The 18857-nt window shown below is 41.4% G+C and overlaps 2 protein-coding genes across 4 annotated transcripts in view; one reads left to right on the forward strand and one right to left on the reverse strand.

Annotated features, from left to right (window-relative positions):
- The window catches only part of rsf1 (remodeling and spacing factor 1), a 28023-nt gene extending 22625 nt beyond the window's left edge, over positions 1-5398 (reverse strand). The window contains exon 1 of one of the 2 annotated variants that reach the window (XM_031897348.1): positions 5013-5398. In XM_031897348.1, coding sequence (XP_031753208.1) covers positions 5013-5184 — 172 coding nt within the window. In that variant the 5' untranslated portion in view covers positions 5185-5398. The remainder of the gene's footprint in view (positions 1-5012) is intronic. The other variant, XM_031897349.1, reaches the window with a different exon arrangement.
- Positions 5399-5824: 426 nt separating this feature from the next.
- aamdc (adipogenesis associated, Mth938 domain containing) lies at positions 5825-18633 on the forward strand. Of its 2 annotated transcripts, none has more exons than XM_031897351.1 (4): positions 5825-5936; positions 10567-10707; positions 17731-17826; positions 18365-18633. In XM_031897351.1, exons 2-4 carry the CDS (start codon positions 10582-10584, stop codon positions 18503-18505), a joined length of 363 nt encoding a protein of 120 aa, XP_031753211.1. In that variant the 5' UTR covers positions 5825-5936; positions 10567-10581; the 3' UTR covers positions 18506-18633. The 2 variants fall into 2 exon arrangements, with proteins under 2 accessions (XP_031753211.1, XP_031753210.1); XM_031897350.1 differs by having other exon boundaries at positions 5843-5942.
- Positions 18634-18857: the final 224 nt, after the last annotated feature.

Consider the following 18857-nt stretch of genomic DNA (forward strand, 5'->3'; position numbering starts at 1 on the left):
CCTTCAAACCTCATTGGTACTTACATTACAATGATAAACACACAATAAACCACCTATATCCCAGAAAAATCTGTTTGTTATGGGTCACTGACCACAGCAACCAAAAAAGAGCTGCTATGTGAGGCTACACTGTAATCTCTCTGTTCAGGCCCTCTTTGATTCATCATGTCACCTGTCCTTAAAACCACTGCCTGGTTGCTAGGGTAAGCAAGGCCCTAGCAACCAGATACCTACTAAAATGACAAACAAAAGAGATGCTTAACAAAAAGCTAAATGAATATCACAAACAAAAAGGACCAACTGCAAACTAGCTCAGAATATCATCTCCATCATATATAAAGTTACTTCAAGAGTGATCCACAATTTCAATGCTGCCTCGCAACCCTAAATGGCAAATGACAGCTTCCACCACAACCCGCGTTGGACTGGCCCACCAAGATACCAGGAAAACTCCCGGTGGGCCAGGTCTCAGTGGGCCCTCCTGCTCCTGAACATTTGGTCTACTTCATGGCCATTCCCTATTTCTGAATGGGAACAAAGAGGAGAAATAGATGGAAGAATAGATGCTAGCATGTAAATAAAAGAGACTAGGAGAATAAAGAGGTTGGGTGAGGAAAGGGAGGGAAAATAGTTTGGAGAGTGGGCCTATGGTTTAAGGTTTTCTGGTGGGCCCTGGGGTCCCAGTCTGACACTGACCACAACCTTCTTTACAACCCACATGATGTATCGGATACTGGAAACTATGGGTTAACAAACAAAGTTGGAAGACACTTATATTTAGGTATTTAATAAGGGGGGCTGTCACTGTGCCAGAATAAAAAGAAACTCTTTCCAATAACTTTGTTTTTGCATAATGAAAGATTTAACTTGAACCCATCATATAGTAAATCATTTTAAAGTCATGTGTCGGTGTTAGTGAAAGCAGCATCTGTCTGAGTAGAGTGAGCTAATTGCTACATTGTTTCAAGAGTCTGAATCAGAGAAGGGAAAGGGGTTAGTGCTGCTTTCAATGGCAATTCCATTTGCAAATAACTTTAAGCCACTGATAATATACAGTGTAGATTGGAAAGTTACTTGTATAAAAAAAAATGTTCTTTCATTGTGCAAAAACACCGTTTGTGGGTGGAGTTCCCCTGTAACCCCTTTGGTCAGACTAAAGCCCATTGCTTTATCTTTATAGACTGATCCAGTCAACCCAAAAACCACAGCCTGGTTGCTAGGTTAAGCAAGGCCCTAGCAACCAGATGCCTACTAAAATGACAAACAGGAGAGATGCGAAACAAAAAGCAAAATGAAAATCCCAAACCAAAAGGACCAACTGCAAACTAGCTCAGAATATCATCTCCATCATACATAAAGTTACTTTAACAGTGAACAATTTCAATGCTGCCTCGCAACCCTAAACGCCAAATCCCAGCTTCCACCACAACCTTCTTTACACCCCAATAGCTTTGTTTTTGCATAAAGAAAGATTTAATTGAACCCATCATACAGTAAATCATTTTAAAGGAACAGTAACACTAAAAAATGAAAGAGCTTTAAAGTAATAAAAATATAATGCACTATTGCCCTGCACTTGTAAAACTGGTGTGTTTGCTACAGTAACAACTATAATTTATATAATAGGCTGCTGTGTAGCCACGGGGGCAGCCATTCAAGCTGGAAAAAAGGAGAAAAGGCACAGGTTACATAGCAGATAACAGATAAGTTCTGTAGAATACAATAGTGTTTTATCTGTTATCTGCTATGTGCCTGTGCCTTTTCTCCTTTTTTCCAGCTTGAATGGCTGCCCCCGTGGCTACATAGCAGCTTATTTATATAAATTATAGTAGGGTTTCTGAAGTAAACACACAACTTTTACCAGTGCAGGGCAACAGCACATTATATTTTAGTTTCTTTTACACACTTTCATTTTTTGGTGTTACTGTTCCTTTAAAGTTATGTGTCAGTGTTAGTGAAAGCAGCATCTGTCTGGCTGTTTCTATTCCCTGCACTCTGAGTGCTGAAACTATGTAGCAGAAGCCAGCTGACCGAGAGACCTGGAGTATGAGAAAACTAATTGCTACATTGTTTCAGGAGTCTGAATCAGAAAAGGGGTTAGTGCTGCTTTCAATGGCAATTCCATTTGCAAATAACTTTAAGCCACTGATAATATACAGTGTAGATTGGAAAGTTACTTGTATAAAAAAAATGTTCTTTTATTGTGCAAAAAAAAACAAAAAAAACAGTTTCTGGGTGGAGTTCCCCTTTAACCCCTTTGGTCAGACTAAAGCCCGCTGCTTTATCTTTACAGCAAGGTCAAAAATCACAAACAAAAAGGACCAACTGCAAACTAGCTCAGAATATCATCTCTATCATACATAAAGTTACTTTAACAGTGAATAATTTCAATGCTGCCTCGCAACCCCTAAACGCCAAATTACAGCTTCCACCACAACCTTCTTTACAACCCAATAACTGTTTGTTTTTGCATAATGAAAGATTTAACTTTAAAATGATTTACTGTATGGTGGGTTCAAGTTATGTGTTAGCGAAAGCAGCATCTGCCTGGCTGTTTCTATTCCCTGCACTCTAAGCTCTGAGTGCTGAAACTATGTAGCAGAAGCCAGCTGAGTTGAGTGAACTAATCACAAACAAAAAGGACCAACTGCAAACTAGCTCAGAATATCATCTCCATCATACGTAAAGTTACTTTAACAATTTCAATGCTGCTTTGTAACCCCTACACGCCAAATTACAGCTTCCACCACAACCTTCTTTGCACCCCAATAACTGTTTGTTTTTGCATAATGAAAGATTTAACTTGAACCCATCATACAGTAAATCATATTAAAGTTATGTGTCAGTGTTAGTGGAAGCAGCATCTGTCTGGCTGTTTCTATTCCCTGCACTCTAAGCTCTGAGTGCTGAAACTATGTAGCAGAAGCCAGCTGAGTTGAGTAAACTAATCACAAACAAAAAGGACCAACTGCAAACTAACTCAGAATATCATCTCTATCATATGTAAAGTTACTTTAACAATTTCAATGCTGTTTAATGAAAGATTTAACTTTAAAATGATTTACTGTATGATGGGTTCAAGCTATGTGTTAGTGGAAGTAGCATCTGTCAGGCTGTTTCTATTCCCTGCACTCTAAGCTCTGAGTGCTGAAACTATGTAGCAGAAGCCAGCTGAGTTGAGTAAACTAATCACAAACAAAAAGGACCAACTGCAAACTAACTCAGAATATCATCTCTATCATATGTAAAGTTACTTTAACAATTTCAATGCTGTTTCACAACCCCTAAATGCCAAATTACAGCTTCCACCACAACCTTCTTTGCAACCCAATAACTGTTTGTTTTTGCATAATGAAAGATTTAACTTGAACCCATCATATAGTAAATCATATTAAAGTTATGTGTCAGTGTTAGTGAAAGCAGCATCTGTCCGGCTGTTTCTATTCCCTGCACTCTAAGCGCTGAAACTATGTAGCAGAAGCCAGCTGATTGAGAGACCTGGAGTAGAACTAATTGCTACATTGTTTCAAGAGTCTGCATCCCAAAAGGGGTTAGTGCTGCTTTCAGTGGCAATTCCATTTGCAAATAACTTTAAGCCACTGATAATATACATATAGATTGGAAAGTTACTTGTATAATAAAAATGTTCTTTCATTGTGCAAAAAAAAAAAAAAAGTTTGTGGGTGGAGTTCCCCTTTAGCCCCTTTGGTCAGACTAAAGCCTGCTGCTTTATCTTTATAGACTGATCCAGTCAACCCCAAAACCACTGCCTGGTTGCTAGGGTAAGCAAGGCCCTAGCAACCAGATACCTACTAAAACGACAAACAGGTGAGATTCTAAACAAAAAGCAAAATGAAAATCACAAACAAAAAGGACCAACTGCAAACTAGCTCAGACTATCATCTCTATCATACATAAAGTTACTTTAACAGTGAACAATTTCAATGCTGCCTCGCAGCCCCTAAATGCCAAATTACAGCTTCCACCACAACCTTCTTTAGACCCCAATAGCTTTGGTTTTGCATAATAAAAGATTTAACTTGAACCCATCATATAGTAAATCATATTAAAGTTATGTGTCAGTGTTAGTGAAAGCAGCATCTGTCTGGCTGTTTCTATTCCCTGCACTCTAAGCTCTGAGTGCTGAAACTATGTAGCAGAAGCCAGCTGAGTTGAGTGAACTAATCACAAACAAAAAGGACCAACTGCAAACTAGCTCAGAATATCATCTCTATCATACGTAAAGTTACTTTAACAATTTCAATGCTGCTTTGCAACCCCTAAACGCCAAATTACAGCTTCCACCACAACCTTCTTTGCACCCCAATAACTGTTTGTTTTTGCATAATGAAAGATTTAACTTGAACCCATCATATAGTAAATCATATTAAAGTTATGTGTCAGTGTTAGTGGAAGCAGCATCTGTCCGGCTGTTTCTATTCCCTGTGCTGAAACTATGTAGCAGAAGCCAGCTGATTGAGAGACCTGGAGTAGAACTAATTGCTACATTGTTTCAGGAGTCTGAATCAGAAAAGGGAAAGGGGTTAGTGCTGCTTTCAATGGCAATTCCATTTGCAAATAACTTTAAGCCACTGATAATATACATATAGATTGGAAAGTTACTTGCATAAAAAAAATGTTCCTTTATTGTGCAAAAAAAAACAAAAAACCCAGTTTGTGGGTGGAGTTCCCCTTTAACCCCTATGGTCAGACTAAAGGCCGCTGCTTTATCTTTACAGCAAGGTTTTGCTTTACTCCCTGTGTTTGAGCTACAACCCCCCCCCCCCCCCCCCAATGAAATGATGATAGTAGGCGAGCCCCCCATCAGCCCAGGGGCGGTTGGGTAAATAAGGGGGGGGCAGAGGGAAGCCATGATGGCGTATGTAGGTAAGCCACAGCTTGGGAAGGGAATGAGGGGTAACACACACAGACTGAGGGAGGAATAAATCCTCATGGCATCTCTCTCTCCCCACAACAAGCAGCCCCAGGCCCCCCATGCTCCTCCTCCTCACCTGCCCCGGTCTCCTCCAGCGCCTCCTCCAGCTCCGGGAAGGTGAGGTCGGGCAGGTCCAGTACAGTACCATAGCGCTCCAGGAACGAACAGACCACGGCAAAATCTGGCCAGGAGCCCACTGAACAGGGAACTACCGGGGAAGCCTCTGCCTCCGCACCAGCCGCCGCCATCTTGGACTCTGGAGGGGGAGGGAAGGAGGAGGGGGAAAGGGGGGGGGGAGAGAACAGTGCGCGTTCGCGTTTCCCTCAGCGTCCGAATGTTCCTTCGTCGTGCACGCGTGCGCGCCCCCAGGCGCCACAGCCAAGTGGGGGAATCCGAGAAACCGAAAGGCTTCCCTGGCGATAACACCTCTTCCCCGGCGGCCTTCGCATCCCACAATGCCGCGGGAAAGAGCCTGTCCCACTCACCCTCCCATTCCTCTCTATGACCACGCCCCCCAGCAATCTCATTGTAGAATGAGGGGGAGGCAAACAAAACAAAAGGCAATCTATGGTTTTTGTTTTTTTTTTTAAACAACTTTATTGGTAATTGCAAATGTGACAATTCAACGTTGCTGGCAAATAATTATTTAAACTACGACGCCAGGGTTTGCCACGGTTAGGCGGACGATACAGCATCATACTGCTTCGATCTCAGCGTTGACGTCCCGCCCCAATCACGGCGACGCGACCTGTTACCTCAACTCTCAAATCAAAACCTGTGGCAATGTTTAAAGTCGCATTAGTTCCCGCCTCCTGCTGTGCCTGGCCCGGTAGGGCGTGTCTACGAGTATATTGGCCAATAGCCAAGGAGGGGGCGTCGTGCATATGTCCGCCAGCCAATGGGAGCTGCGGGTTGTTGTGATAGATAAGGCTGATAGAAGTGGCTTCCTGGCGCAGTTGAGCAGTACCAGTGGGACGGTGCGGCTCTGCTGCGGTGATTGGTAATGGTATTTCCTCACACGGGGGACTAGTTTGTGTCTGTATCTGTACCGTCTTTCGCTTCTTGCTCATTTGCAGCTGCTCTGGAGACTCTTCTCATTCCTTTCTGCCTGTAGTGCTTGTGCCAACGAAACTCCCACCCTTTGTCCATTTGTGGTGCTGGATATTTATAGTTTTGGCTCTAAGGGAGCGAATTCAGTTCATGTTGCCCAGTAACTCGCCAGTCGCCATGTTTAGTATTTTATAAGTCTAGCAGTTTTGTTTCTTTTGATGCAACTCAAATGGACAGTTGTTTTGTGTGACTGAGTGGGGTCAAAAGATTCCAGACTTTGAATTCAACCCAAAAAATAAAAGAACACACTATTCTAAGCAATATTGTAGTATACAATATAAAAATATTGATAACTAAAAACATTGTTTGCCCTGGTTACTCTCATCCTTGAAACAATGTAAGACCTGGTTTGCTGGGGGAGACCCACCTTTGCAACATTGTTTAAAAAGTAACAACCAGGAGTTCAGCAAATGCTGCTTTCATTAGCAGTTACATTTACACATAACTTTTAAAGCACTCAAATTTTGTAATCAATTCATATTGGAAAGTAGCTTAGAATTCTGTTTATTAAGCAAAAAACATATTTTTTGGGTTGCCTGGATCAGTCTATGTGGGGCTAAAGTATAAAGCCCCTAAATAAAACCTATATTTGCTCTTCAATTGATTGTTGGGGCTTTATAGTTCATGTCCCCCACGCCTTCCTTTACTTAATAAGCCTATGATTAAGTACTGAAAACCACAAAATACATAAATTATTGAACTTACTCTTTGGCACTCAAGGAGTGCCTTCTAACACTCTGAAGTAAGGGACTGCCTTAAACTGCAGGTGTTTATTTAAAGGAGAAGTACAGGTTAAATGTCTGGGTGTGAATATGTTGGGCACCCCGCGCCGAGTGCAAGTCTTTTATTATTGTTATTGAGATTGTAATCTCTAGCAAGCAGGGTTCTGATCCTATTATTTGTCCTCTACTGTATAATACTTGTTTAAGTTATTTAATGACCCCTGTTAGTTATAAATTAATTAGTTGGGATCAAGTACAGGTACTGTTTTATTATTACAGAGAAAAGGGAATCATTTAACCATTAAATAAACCCAATAGGGCTGTTCTGCCCCAATAAGGGGTAATTATATCTTAGTTGGGATCAAGTACAGGTACTGTTTTATTATTACAGAGAAAAGGGAATCATTTAACCATTAAATAAACCCAATAGGGCTGTTCTGCCCCCAATAAGGGGTAATTATATCTTAGTTGGGATCAAGTACAGGTACTGTTTTATTATTACAGAGAAAAGGGAATCATTTAACCATTAAATAAACCCAATAGGACTGTTCTGCCCCAATAAGGGGTAATTATATCTTAGTTGGGATCAAGTACAGGTACTGTTTTATTATTACTACAGAGAAAAGGGAATCATTTAACCATTAAATAAACCCAATAGGGCTGTTCTGCCCCCAATAAGGGGTAATTATATCTTAGTTGGGATCAAGTACAGGTACTGTTTTATTATTACAGAGAAAAGGGAATCATTTAACCATGAAATAAACCCAATAGGGCTGTTCTGCCCCCAATAAGGGGTAATTATATCTTAGTTGGGATCAAGTACAGGTACTGTTTTATTATTACAGAGAAAAGGGAATCATTTAACCATTAAATAAACCCAATAGGACTGTTCTGCCCCAATAAGGGGTAATTATATCTTAGTTGGGATCAAGTACAGGTACTGTTTTATTATTACTACAGAGAAAAGGGAATCATTTAACCATTAAATAAACCCAATAGGGCTGTTCTGCCCCCAATAAGGGGTAATTATATCTTAGTTGGGATCAAGTACAGGTACTGTTTTATTATTATAGAGAAAAGGGAATCATTTAACCATTAAATAAACCCAATAGGGTTGTTCTGCCCCCAATAAGGGGTAATTATATCTTAGTTGGGATCAGGTACTGTTATATTATTACAGAGAAAAAAATAAATCTTTTAAAAACCTGAATTATTTAGTTAAAATGGAGTCTGTGGGAGATAGGCTTTCCGTAATTCAGATCTCTCTGGTTAACGGGTTTCCAGATAACGGATCCCATTCCTGTACTTGCCAAGTTGGGGCAGTGAATAGTTGGTTACCCAGCAGCAAGGTGGCTATTTTAATCACCTACCTTTAGTGGTTTTAGAGAATATTAGTTTATTTATGGTTTTAAAAAAACTCTAAAACCAATGAAATCCAAATGTTGACAAATCTGCCCCATAACCTTTTTTGGCCTGCCATGGTTTGATTCCAAATGAAAGGACATTTAAGTGACTTAGAAAAGGAAAAACACATTCAGATCTAATTATTTACCAACTAAGGTTTTTTTTTTTGTTGTTTTTTTTACCTTCCCCTGTGTTTTATATAAAACCCTGCTATATGAAACCTTCCAATGCAATTTATGTTTCAAGGACCTAGAGATGTTGGGAAAATCAATTTTAATACAGGGCAGTTCTCGAGTAATCTTTTGGTGGGTGGCAGTGTAAGAGATCAAAGGGCAAGTAGAAAAATGCTTTTCTCCAATCAATACTGTTCCATGTTGCTTCAAAGGCAGCTCCTCAAAAAACTGAATAAAGGGGGTCTGTGCCATAGAACAGGATTTCACCCAAACGTTTATCAAGCCTCTTACTTTTTGGTGAACCATGTTTTTTTTTTTTTTTTCAATTGCAACACAGTAATTTTATTTACTGCATAAGCCTAGCAAGTTTTGATTGGTCTTCAGCCTTTGATAACAAAAAAAATGTAAAATTGATTAGTATTGATAAAAGTCATGTGTTTGCTTCAGAAAGCCTACTATAATTTATATAGTAGCCATGGGGGCAGCCATTCAAACTGGGAAAAAAAAGAAGACAAGGCACAGTTACACAGCAGATAACAGATACGCTCTGCAAAACAAAATTGTATTCTGCAGAGCTTATCGGTTACCTTGTGTGTAACCTGTGCGATTTAGCCCTATTTCAGTTTGAATAGCTTTCCCCATTGCTACACAGCAGCTTTGTTTATATAAACTATAGTAGGGTTTCTGTAGCAAACAGCCCAGCTGTACCAGTGCAGGAATGGCTGCCCCCGGGGCTACACAGCGGGGTATTTATATAAACTATAGTAGGGTTTCTGTAGCAAACAGCCCAGCTGTACCAGTGCAGGAATGGCTGCCCCTGGGGCTACACAGCGGGGTATTTATATAAACTATAGTAGGGTTTCTGTAGCAAACACCCCAGCTGTACCAGTGCAGGAATGGCTGCCCCCAGGGCTACACATCGGGGTATTTATATAAACTATAGTAGGGTTTCTGTAGCAAACACCCCAGCTGTACCGGTGCAGGAATGGCTGCCCCCGGGGCTACACAGCGGGGTATTTATATAAACTATAGTAGGGTTTCTGTAGCAAACACCCCAGCTGTACCGGTGCAGGAATGGCTGCCCCCGGGGCTACACAGCGGGGTATTTATATAAACTATAGTAGGGTTTCTGTAGCAAACACCCCAGCTGTACCAGTGCAGGAATGGCTGCCCCCGGGGCTACACAGCGGGGTATTTATATAAACTATAGTAGGGTTTCTGTAGCAAACACCCCAGCTGTACCAGTGCAGGAATGGCTGCCCCCGGGGCTACACAGCAGGGTATTTAAATAAACTATAGTAGAGTTTCTGAAACAAACCCACCAGTGTACATTATATTTTAATTACTTTGATACTTTTTTATGATCCCAACAAAGATATAATTAATCCTAATTTTACAATTTCATTGGGTTGGTGACTTACACACACACAAATAGGAGGATACAATAATTGCAATTATATACACAACTTAAAAACCATTACAAATTTGTAATTAATGTATATTGCTAAATTGCTTCAAAATATGTTTTTTTTTTTTAATTGGGCAAAAAATAATTTTTTTGGTTGACATTTCTTTCAACTTATGGAGATCAAAATTACAGAAGGACCCCTTATCCGGAAAGTCCCAGGTCCCAAACATTCTGGATAACAGGTCCCACACCTGTATTAGGTTAATTCATAATTCTAAACGAAATGAAACTGGATGGTTTACTTACCAATGGTGGGTGAGATGGTACTTATATATCTTTTTAAAACACCTAAGAATTGTAGTTGTCCCAACATGGCCTTTGTTTATTATATTAATGTTTTATAGCAGTGATCCCCAACCAGTGGCTCAGGGGCAACATGTTGCTGCCCAACCCCTCGGATGTTGCCCCCAGTGCTTATTTTTGGGTGCACTGCCAAACAGCCTCCTGTAGGCTGCCAGTCCACATAGGGGCTACCAAACAGCCAATCACAGCCCTTATTTGGTACCCACAGGTACATTTTTCATGCTTATGTTGTTTCCCAAATCCCCTTGGATTTGATTTCATAACTTTAACCTGAGATAAGTGCCACAGCCTCGGTCCCAGTTATCCTGGACATGGAATTCATTGCCCACTCACTAGTGTTCATTTACACAATAAGTTAAACACAGGGCTGTACAATAATATCCCAACCATTGTATGTGTTTATTATTTTCAACACCGAAGATCATCTACAAGTTGGTTTTTGTTTTCTAGACTCTGCATAGAGTTATGACTTCTCCAGAAATTTCCAAGATCTCTTGGGGCAGCATGAAGGTTGGTGGGCAAGTTTATAAGGACTGCAAGGTCTGGCCTGGAGGCAGCCGAGCCTGGGACTGGAGAGAGACTGGAACCGAGGTATGTACAAGACACTAATATTCTTAGACAATTAGCTCTTGGCCTTTATTTTTTGTGTTTTCCTTTCCATTTTGCTTGTCTCCAGGCTGGAATTCAGCTCAGGAATTGGCTCACAATATTCTGAACAATTATATCTGTTTTTTTATTCAAATAAGTATAGGGTAAATATTTTTTCTCTTGCCTATATGCATTCTAGCAGTGTAGAAGCATACAGCTATTAAGCTTCAGGGCCGATGCACACTGCCAACAAATAGTATTACTAGGGCTGATCAGACTTAGCAAATGCCAGAGGGGCTGCTGTAAGATGCCATAGTCACTACTTATTGGGTTGGTGGGGGGCTGTTTGGGCCTCTGTGTACTTGAAATGCTAGGGGCTATTTTGAATCCCAGTCTGTATCAGTCCGGGGCTGGTTACCTACTGCTACTGAGCAGTAACATTAGGGCTGATATATACTGCCACCGAGTAGTATTAAGCATAAGTTAAAAAATGTTTAACCTGCTTGATGCCACAACTTACTATTTTAGAGATCATTTTGCAGTGATCTTAAGGTGGCCATACACGGGCCGATTCTAGCTGCCAATTCGGCAGCTTATTGGCCCGTGTATGGGCACTAAAAACAGGCCTGCCAGACCAACATCAGGCCAGATCTCGATCGGGCAGATTTAAAAATCCGTCGGATCAGGGACCGCAACGGCTGGTTGATGCGGCCCCCGAACTGACGGACGCCTATATCCGTTGTTCTAATTCGATTGTTTGGCCCCAGGGCCAAACGACCGAATTAGCCCGTAGGTGGGGATATCAGGAGAAGGTCTGCAAGGTCGCCAAGCGAGCGGATATTGGCGTGTATGGCCACCTTTACTGACGTGTGGAGTTAACACAGTATTTATTGGTAATTAACTGACCAGTTTTAATAATACATGGATCAGTTGTACAGTGCACCATATTTGGTTTCATATATTATTGGCTCATGTAAAAATGTTTCTATGGTTTTATGGCCTTTTTATAGTAAATGGGTGGCACTAAACTGTGTAAACTGAACAGTTTAGTGGGGCTGTGTATATATGGGTGCTGCTGCTCTGTGTACAAGTTAGTGATATACAGGGCAGCCTGAACCCCCCGCATATTCATGTTGGAGAAAATGTTCACCTGTATAGGTTATAGTGGGAGGTGGATCCAGACACATAATCATAAAACAGCCTGTAACTTAATTGTTTGCTTTTTTTTCCATTGGTGTTCATCAAAATTACCCAGTTATCCATGTGTGCCCAACTTGGCAGTGCCTCCCCTAAAGGCACAGTTGTGCTCTAATGGACGTACCTACTCTGAGCTGTGGCACTTTGTATAAAAAGATCTATTCTCTTCCCAGCACAGGTGCTTTTATAGAAGGAGTGTGTCTGTAATAATAGCTTTCCCACTGATTGCTTCTGTTTTTCTGTGCTCAGACAGTGTAAAAGCTAAAAGCTGTACTGATGGGCTCCTGCTGACTGGAGCTGAGCACTTGTGCAGTACAACACTTTGAAGAGCATCCCACGGATTCAAAGCTTTGCAAAATGCACCTCATGAAGTGAAATTAAGGGGCAGATTTATGAAAATTCAGACAGGTATAGAGTCAATTTGACTTTTATCACAGTTAGAAACACTTTCTTGAATGCCGGGAAATATACCCAACAGTCGGGAAAAGTTTGCACAATTATTAAAACCAATTACAGCCTTGATCAGTGTGTCAGTTCATCAGCACTACCTTAATTGCTTCAAGAAAAGGTATTTTTTGCACTGAAAATAATGGTTACAGTGTGGAAAAGAGTGAGAAAACACACATTTCAAATTCTGCCCTCAAAGGAGAAGGAAAGATAAAAACTAAGTAAGCTTTATCAGAAAGGTACATAAATAACAGCCATAAGCACTCACAGAGTCCTCTATCAAAAGAAACAGGATGTCTTGTCTTTTTTTGTGTATACATATTCTTAGGGTATCTGACTTCCTGTCTCAGAAAAATCCTTAATTACTGGGGCCAGAGTCTGCGCAGCTCTCTCCTCTCTCCCTTTTCCTGCTCCCCCCTCCCATAAGAATGCATAAGAACTCCCTCCCCCTCCCATCAGAATGTGTGATCTGAGCTACCAAAGGCTAGAGCTGCAGCAGCAAGCTACTGAGACCACACTAAAATGGCAGCAGCTATCTTAAATGAACAGAAGGAGCTTCTAGGGCTCTAGGTGGCACTAATGGCACTAATGTGGCAAATCTATTGGTAGTAAAATGCCAAAATGATTTTCCTTCTCCTTAAATAACCCGTAATATCTAGAATAACAAGCCCTGCCCCTACATTCTGTCTCATGTAATTTCTAAATTACAAGCTGAAAACTGCAGCTCATTTCAGCTACTTCCTGTTCTAGTGTGAAGCCCTGCCCCCTTTTGTGGTCTGAGCTCTCTTTGACATTGAAGATTTCCATTGGAGCAGGAAATGCACAGAAAAGGGGGCAGAGCTTCACACTAGAATAGGAAGTAGCTGAAATAAGCTGCAGTTTTCAGAGAAAGGTATGTTATTCTGGGGCTGTTTTGAGCCTTTTTAGATATTTTTAAATAAAAAGGCTTATTTATCCTTTAGAGCAAAACGAAAGGCTTATTCACTGGGAGGGGGGTGCCAGGGCTTTCTCCTGCAGTTAATTTTGTCTCTAAGTTGTTTCCCCAGGTGGCTGATTCTTTTTGTATAAAAACTGCACTGGTTTGGGTTTTTACATTTTCCGAGTGTCTAGTTTCCCTAAGACGAATGCATTTTTGGTGGGATCAGTTTTTCTCACCATACAGGCTCAGATGTGATTGGGCAGCGAGGGTGGGAGAGACAAGAGCTCTTGCTGGAGCAGAACAAACAAACAAAAAGCACTACAGCCATTATAAGAGTGACATCATTTGGGAAACGTCAGTACAGGTATCGGACCCCTTATCCCATTATCCAGAAAGTTCTGAATTACGGAAAGGCCATCTCCCATAGACTTCATTTTAATCAAATAATTCACATTTTTAAAAATGATTTCCTTTTTCTCTGTAATAATAAAACAGTACCTGTACTTGATCCCAACTAAGATATAATTACCCCTTATTGGGGGCAGAACAGCCCTATTGGGTTTATTTAATGGTTAAATGATTCTCTTTTCTCTGTAATAATAAAACAGTACCTGTACTTGATCCCAACTAAGATATAATTACCCCTTATTGGGGGCAGAACAGCCCTATTGGGTTTATTTAATGGTTAAATGATTCCCTTTTCTCTGTAATAATAAAACAGTACCTGTACTTGATCCCAACTAAGATATAATTACCCCTTATTGGGGGCAGAACAGCCCTATTGGGTTTATTTCATGGTTAAATGATTCCCTTTTCTCTGTAATAATAAAACAGTACCTGTACTTGATCCCAACTAAGATATAATTAATCCTTATTGGAGGTTAAACAATCCTATTGGGTTTAATTACTGTTTAAATAATGTTTGTAGCAGACTTTATGAATTAAGGTGGCCATACACGCACCGATATTATCGTACGAAACCTCGTTTCGTACAATAATCGGTGCGTGTATGGCATGTCGGCGAGTCGACCGATATCGCAGGAAGCTGCTGATATCGGACGACTCGCCGATCGGACCAGTTTGAAAATTTTGATCGGGCGCCATAGAAGGCGCCTGACCAAAATTCTCCCTTCAGAGCTGAATCGGCAGAAGGAGGTAGAAATCCTATTGTTTCTACCTCCTTACCTGCCGATTTAGCCCTGAATTGTGTGTGGCGGATCTTACGATGTTTCGTGCGACCGATGGTCGTACGAAACATCGTCAGATCGCCACGTGTATGGCCACCTTTACGGAAAGACCCCTTATCTGGAAAACCCCAGGTCCCGAGCATTCTGGATATTGGGTCCCATACCTGTTCTGGTTTTTAAAGGCAACTGTATCTCAAAATGAAATTATAGTACAAAAGGCTGAAAGGAGCCGGTTACTTGATTATATCAGCCCTATTTTTCTATGTGCACAAAAGCAGATGTAATGGCGACTGCCCCTACAGCTCCCTGGAATGCAGACATCTCCATGTAGGATGCAGGCTGGAGCCATTCCAGTCACTGCAGGGACATTTTGCAGCAATTACATCTGGCCCTTATCAGCCATTGCACTCACAGTGCAGCCATTTGCTGAGCTGCCAGCATTAGGCCATGGTCTGAAGGTTTATTGCTTCCGTTCCAGTCCCTGCAGCTCAGTCCTCCTTTCCCCGGGATAAATGAGAGAGCAGATAAGACTTAACGAGATCAGCGGTTTCTACTGTACATGAAACGTGAGCAATTTGTCACACAGCTACCTCTTTGTATTACTGCAGTCTCTCTCTCTGTTCTCTGCTCCATTTTCCTTCCTTTAACCCACGCTGAGCCAAGTCTGCCCAAATACATATTCATGGGATTATTCTTCCCTATCCCTGTAGCATAGTTGGGAACATTGAAATGTAATTTCCCTGTACCTTTGCGCTATATAAGAACTTGGCCAAAAGGGGGCACAAAAAATCACACTAATCCTTGATGTGCTTAACAATCAAAAATAGAGCTTTAAAGGAGAAGGAAAGGTAAAAACTAAATAAGCTTTATCAGAAAAGTCTATGTAAATACAGCCATAAGCACTCACAGAAACAGAGTCCTCTATCAAAAGAAACACAGGATTTCTTGTCCCTTTTTTTCTAAACATGTTGTTCCAGTGTCTGACTTCCTCTCTCAGAAACATCCTTTATTCCAGAGTCTGCACAGTTCTCTCCCCTCTCCTGCTCCCCCCTCCCATAAGAATGCTAAGAATTCCCTCCCCCCTCCCTTAGGAATGTGTGATCTGAGCTATAACGGCTAAACTGCAAGCAGGAAGCTATTTAAGGACAGTGCCAGCTTTATGGTTTAAGTGCCCAGAATACATAACAGTGATTAGCAGTACCAACATAATCTGTAATGTACATAGAACTTCATGTTTAATGTCCCCAGACCTTTGAGCAATATATGAGCAGTGCCAATTTCATGTACTGTATGTTGGCCCAAAAACACATAGCAGTATAAATGCAATGGCGGCTTCATATTTTATGTCTCCGTAACACATAGCAGTGTAAATGCAGTGGCAGCTTCATATTTTATGTCTCCGTAACACATAGCAGTATAAATGCAATGGCAGCTTCATATTTTATGCCTCCGTAACACATAGCAGTATAAATGCAATGGCAGCTTCATATTTTATGCCTCCGTAACACATAGCAGTATAAATGCAATGGCAGCTTCATATTTTATGCCTCCGTAACACATAGCAGTATAAATGCAATGGCAGCTTCATATTTTATGCCTCCGTAACACATAGCAGTATAAATGCAATGGCAGCTTCATATTTTATGTCTCCGTAACACATAGCAGTATAAATGCAATGGGGGCTTCATATTTTATGTCTCCGTAACACATAGCAGTATAAATGCAATGGCAGCTTCATATTTTATGTCTCCGTAAAACATAGCAGTATAAATGCAATGGCAGCTTCATATTTTATGTCTCCGTAACACATAGCAGTATAAATGCAATGGGGGCTTCATATTTTATGTCTCCGTAACACATAGCAGTATAAATGCAATGGGGGCTTCATATTTTATGTCTCCGTAAAACATAGCAGTATAAATGCAATGGCAGCTTCATATTTTATGTCTCCGTAACACATAGCAGTATAAATGCAATGGCAGCTTCATATTTTATGTCTCCGTAACACATAGCAGTATAAATGCAATGGGGGCTTCATATTTTATGTCTCCGTAACACATAGCAGTATAAATGCAAGAGAGCGGATCTTCTCCCAATATCCCCACCTACAGGTGGGCCAAACGATTGAATTATAACGGGAGCAATGGGGCAGTCGGTTCAGGGACCGCATCAATGAGCCGATGCGGTCCCCGATCCAACTAAATCTTTTAACCTGCCCGATCGATATCTGGCCAATTTCAGGCCAGATATCGGTTGGGCAGGCCCCTCTTCCTGCCCCTACACGGGCCGATAAGCTGCCGAATCGGTCCAAGGGACCCATATCGGCAGCTACAATTGGCCCGTGTATGGCCACCTTTACTCCAAGATGGCAATCGGCCCAATCCCTGGATCAACTTGTACTATGCTCTACCATAATCCTGTATTTCCTCGCTTTTTGTTATTAACATCACCTGTTCTCACTCCTTTCTGTTCTTCTGTAGCTTCTTCCTCTCCTCATTATTTCTTTCCTCCCCAAATTCATTTCCACCTCTAAGGGGTGAGTGAGAAATTGGCACTTGGTTCAAAGGATACTCTACCCAAGACTTGGTGCTTCCCTGGTATTGCTGATGTGCACCTTGAGTTTAATTTAGTCTAATTCAGACCTACTGCATTGAGCTTTAGGCCAGGGTTAGATGGGTTGGCCTTAAATGCAGTGACTGACCCCTTTATTTGTTTCCAGTGTACATCTCTAACATCGTAGTGGCACAGCTAACTCTTCTTTATCCTTATTCCAGCATAGCCCCCAAGTGCCACAGACTTCTTCCTCCACACTTATAGAAATTACCAAAGTACAACCTTTAAGCTATTATTAAATTACTGAGCCACACTGAGCTTGCTGGCCTCCAGTTGGACAGCTCTGTCTACTTCACCATTTAACCAGTTGGACAGCCCTGATATAGGGAGAAGCCTTCTGTAGAAATCTCACCCTAACTGGACTTTATGCTGGGTCCCTACAGCTACCCTTGTGTGCCCAGCCCAGTTCCATAGCTACTCTCTGCCACTTGCTTTTTAGGCTAATCACCAGCAGGGTCAACTTTGCAGCACTCTAATTCTGTATAGAATATTCCTGGATTCACTGTGTGTGTAAATTACAAATCAGTCTTGTTAAATTGGCAAGTCTTTTTGGTATTCTGTTATTATTTGGTATTTGATTTAATGACTGTAATATATTTCTTTAGGCTTCCTGTTGGGGGGCAAACCACCTATAAAATAATCCTTCTGTTCTGCCCATGACAGCATTACCCTGGTGTGCAACCGGCTGACCTAGAGGAAGTGGTGAAGAAAGGTGTGAAGACACTTGTAATAGGACGGGGAATGACCGAGACCTTACAGGTAAACCTGAGATTTGAGGTGCAAGTGCATCGGTGAGCAAGAAACATGGAGCTTTGCTAAAGTCAAAAAGCCTTAGGCTCATTTTGGTTCCCTACCTATGTTTTGTGTTATCTATTGTCTTGTAATATAAGCCCTTCTACTTTAGGACATGGTATTATTATTATTATTATTAATAAACAGAATAAAATGTGGTCTGGATGGAGTTTCCCCCATGTGAGACTATACTGGCAGTTGGTCTGCTGGGCAGGGTTGCCACCTGGCCGCTGTTTTCCAACTCAGCTGATAAAATTCCAGGGGCAGTATTACAAGCTTACTGGCAGCCTACTTGCTAGTAAATATGCAATGACTAGTCCTTCTGCCCATGGCCCACCCTAATCCTAGCTCCCCCTCTGTCCCACAGACACCTGGCCTATTCATCAAAGGACAAATCAGAGTTTAAAATATGCCATTTATCTGGTGTTTTGCCTTCATATATTTTAGGCACCTTTAAAAATATGTTCCTTATTTAAGTGTTATTATCCTTTCTGTGCATTCTCAGGTACCTGCTGCTACCCTGGAATATATCAAATCGCAAGGCGTTGATCCCCTGGTCTTCCAAACAGAGAAGGCGGTGAAGGAGTATAATTCTTTGGTTTCACAAGGTGCCAGAGTTGGGGGAGTCTTTCATTCAACCTGCTAATCCCAATAAGCTGGGAATAGAGCATGCTGGGTACAGAAAGGCCTTGTCTGTGCCAATCACAGCTGACTTTACATCTGTTGCTGAGACACTGCCTTGTTGTGATATTAAAAACATAGCTTGAGTCTCAAGTGGTGGCCATGATTTTTGTTGTGGTGTGATGCTAGTGTGTCCATAGTAAGTCACATCCCTACCTGCTGGCACCTAAGCTTCTCACAAACCTGCACCCATTTCTCAGGACTTGTTGGGTGCCGGTAGATTGCTGCAACTGCATTTACTATTAGTAAAAAATAAACTATTGTTGAAATTCCCTCTAGTGGAAACATTCCCAATACATCCTGATTATGGTATCCAG

This window comes from Xenopus tropicalis, chromosome 2, assembly GCF_000004195.4.
Source record: "Xenopus tropicalis strain Nigerian chromosome 2, UCB_Xtro_10.0, whole genome shotgun sequence".
Classification (NCBI taxonomy): Eukaryota; Metazoa; Chordata; class Amphibia; order Anura; family Pipidae; genus Xenopus; species Xenopus tropicalis.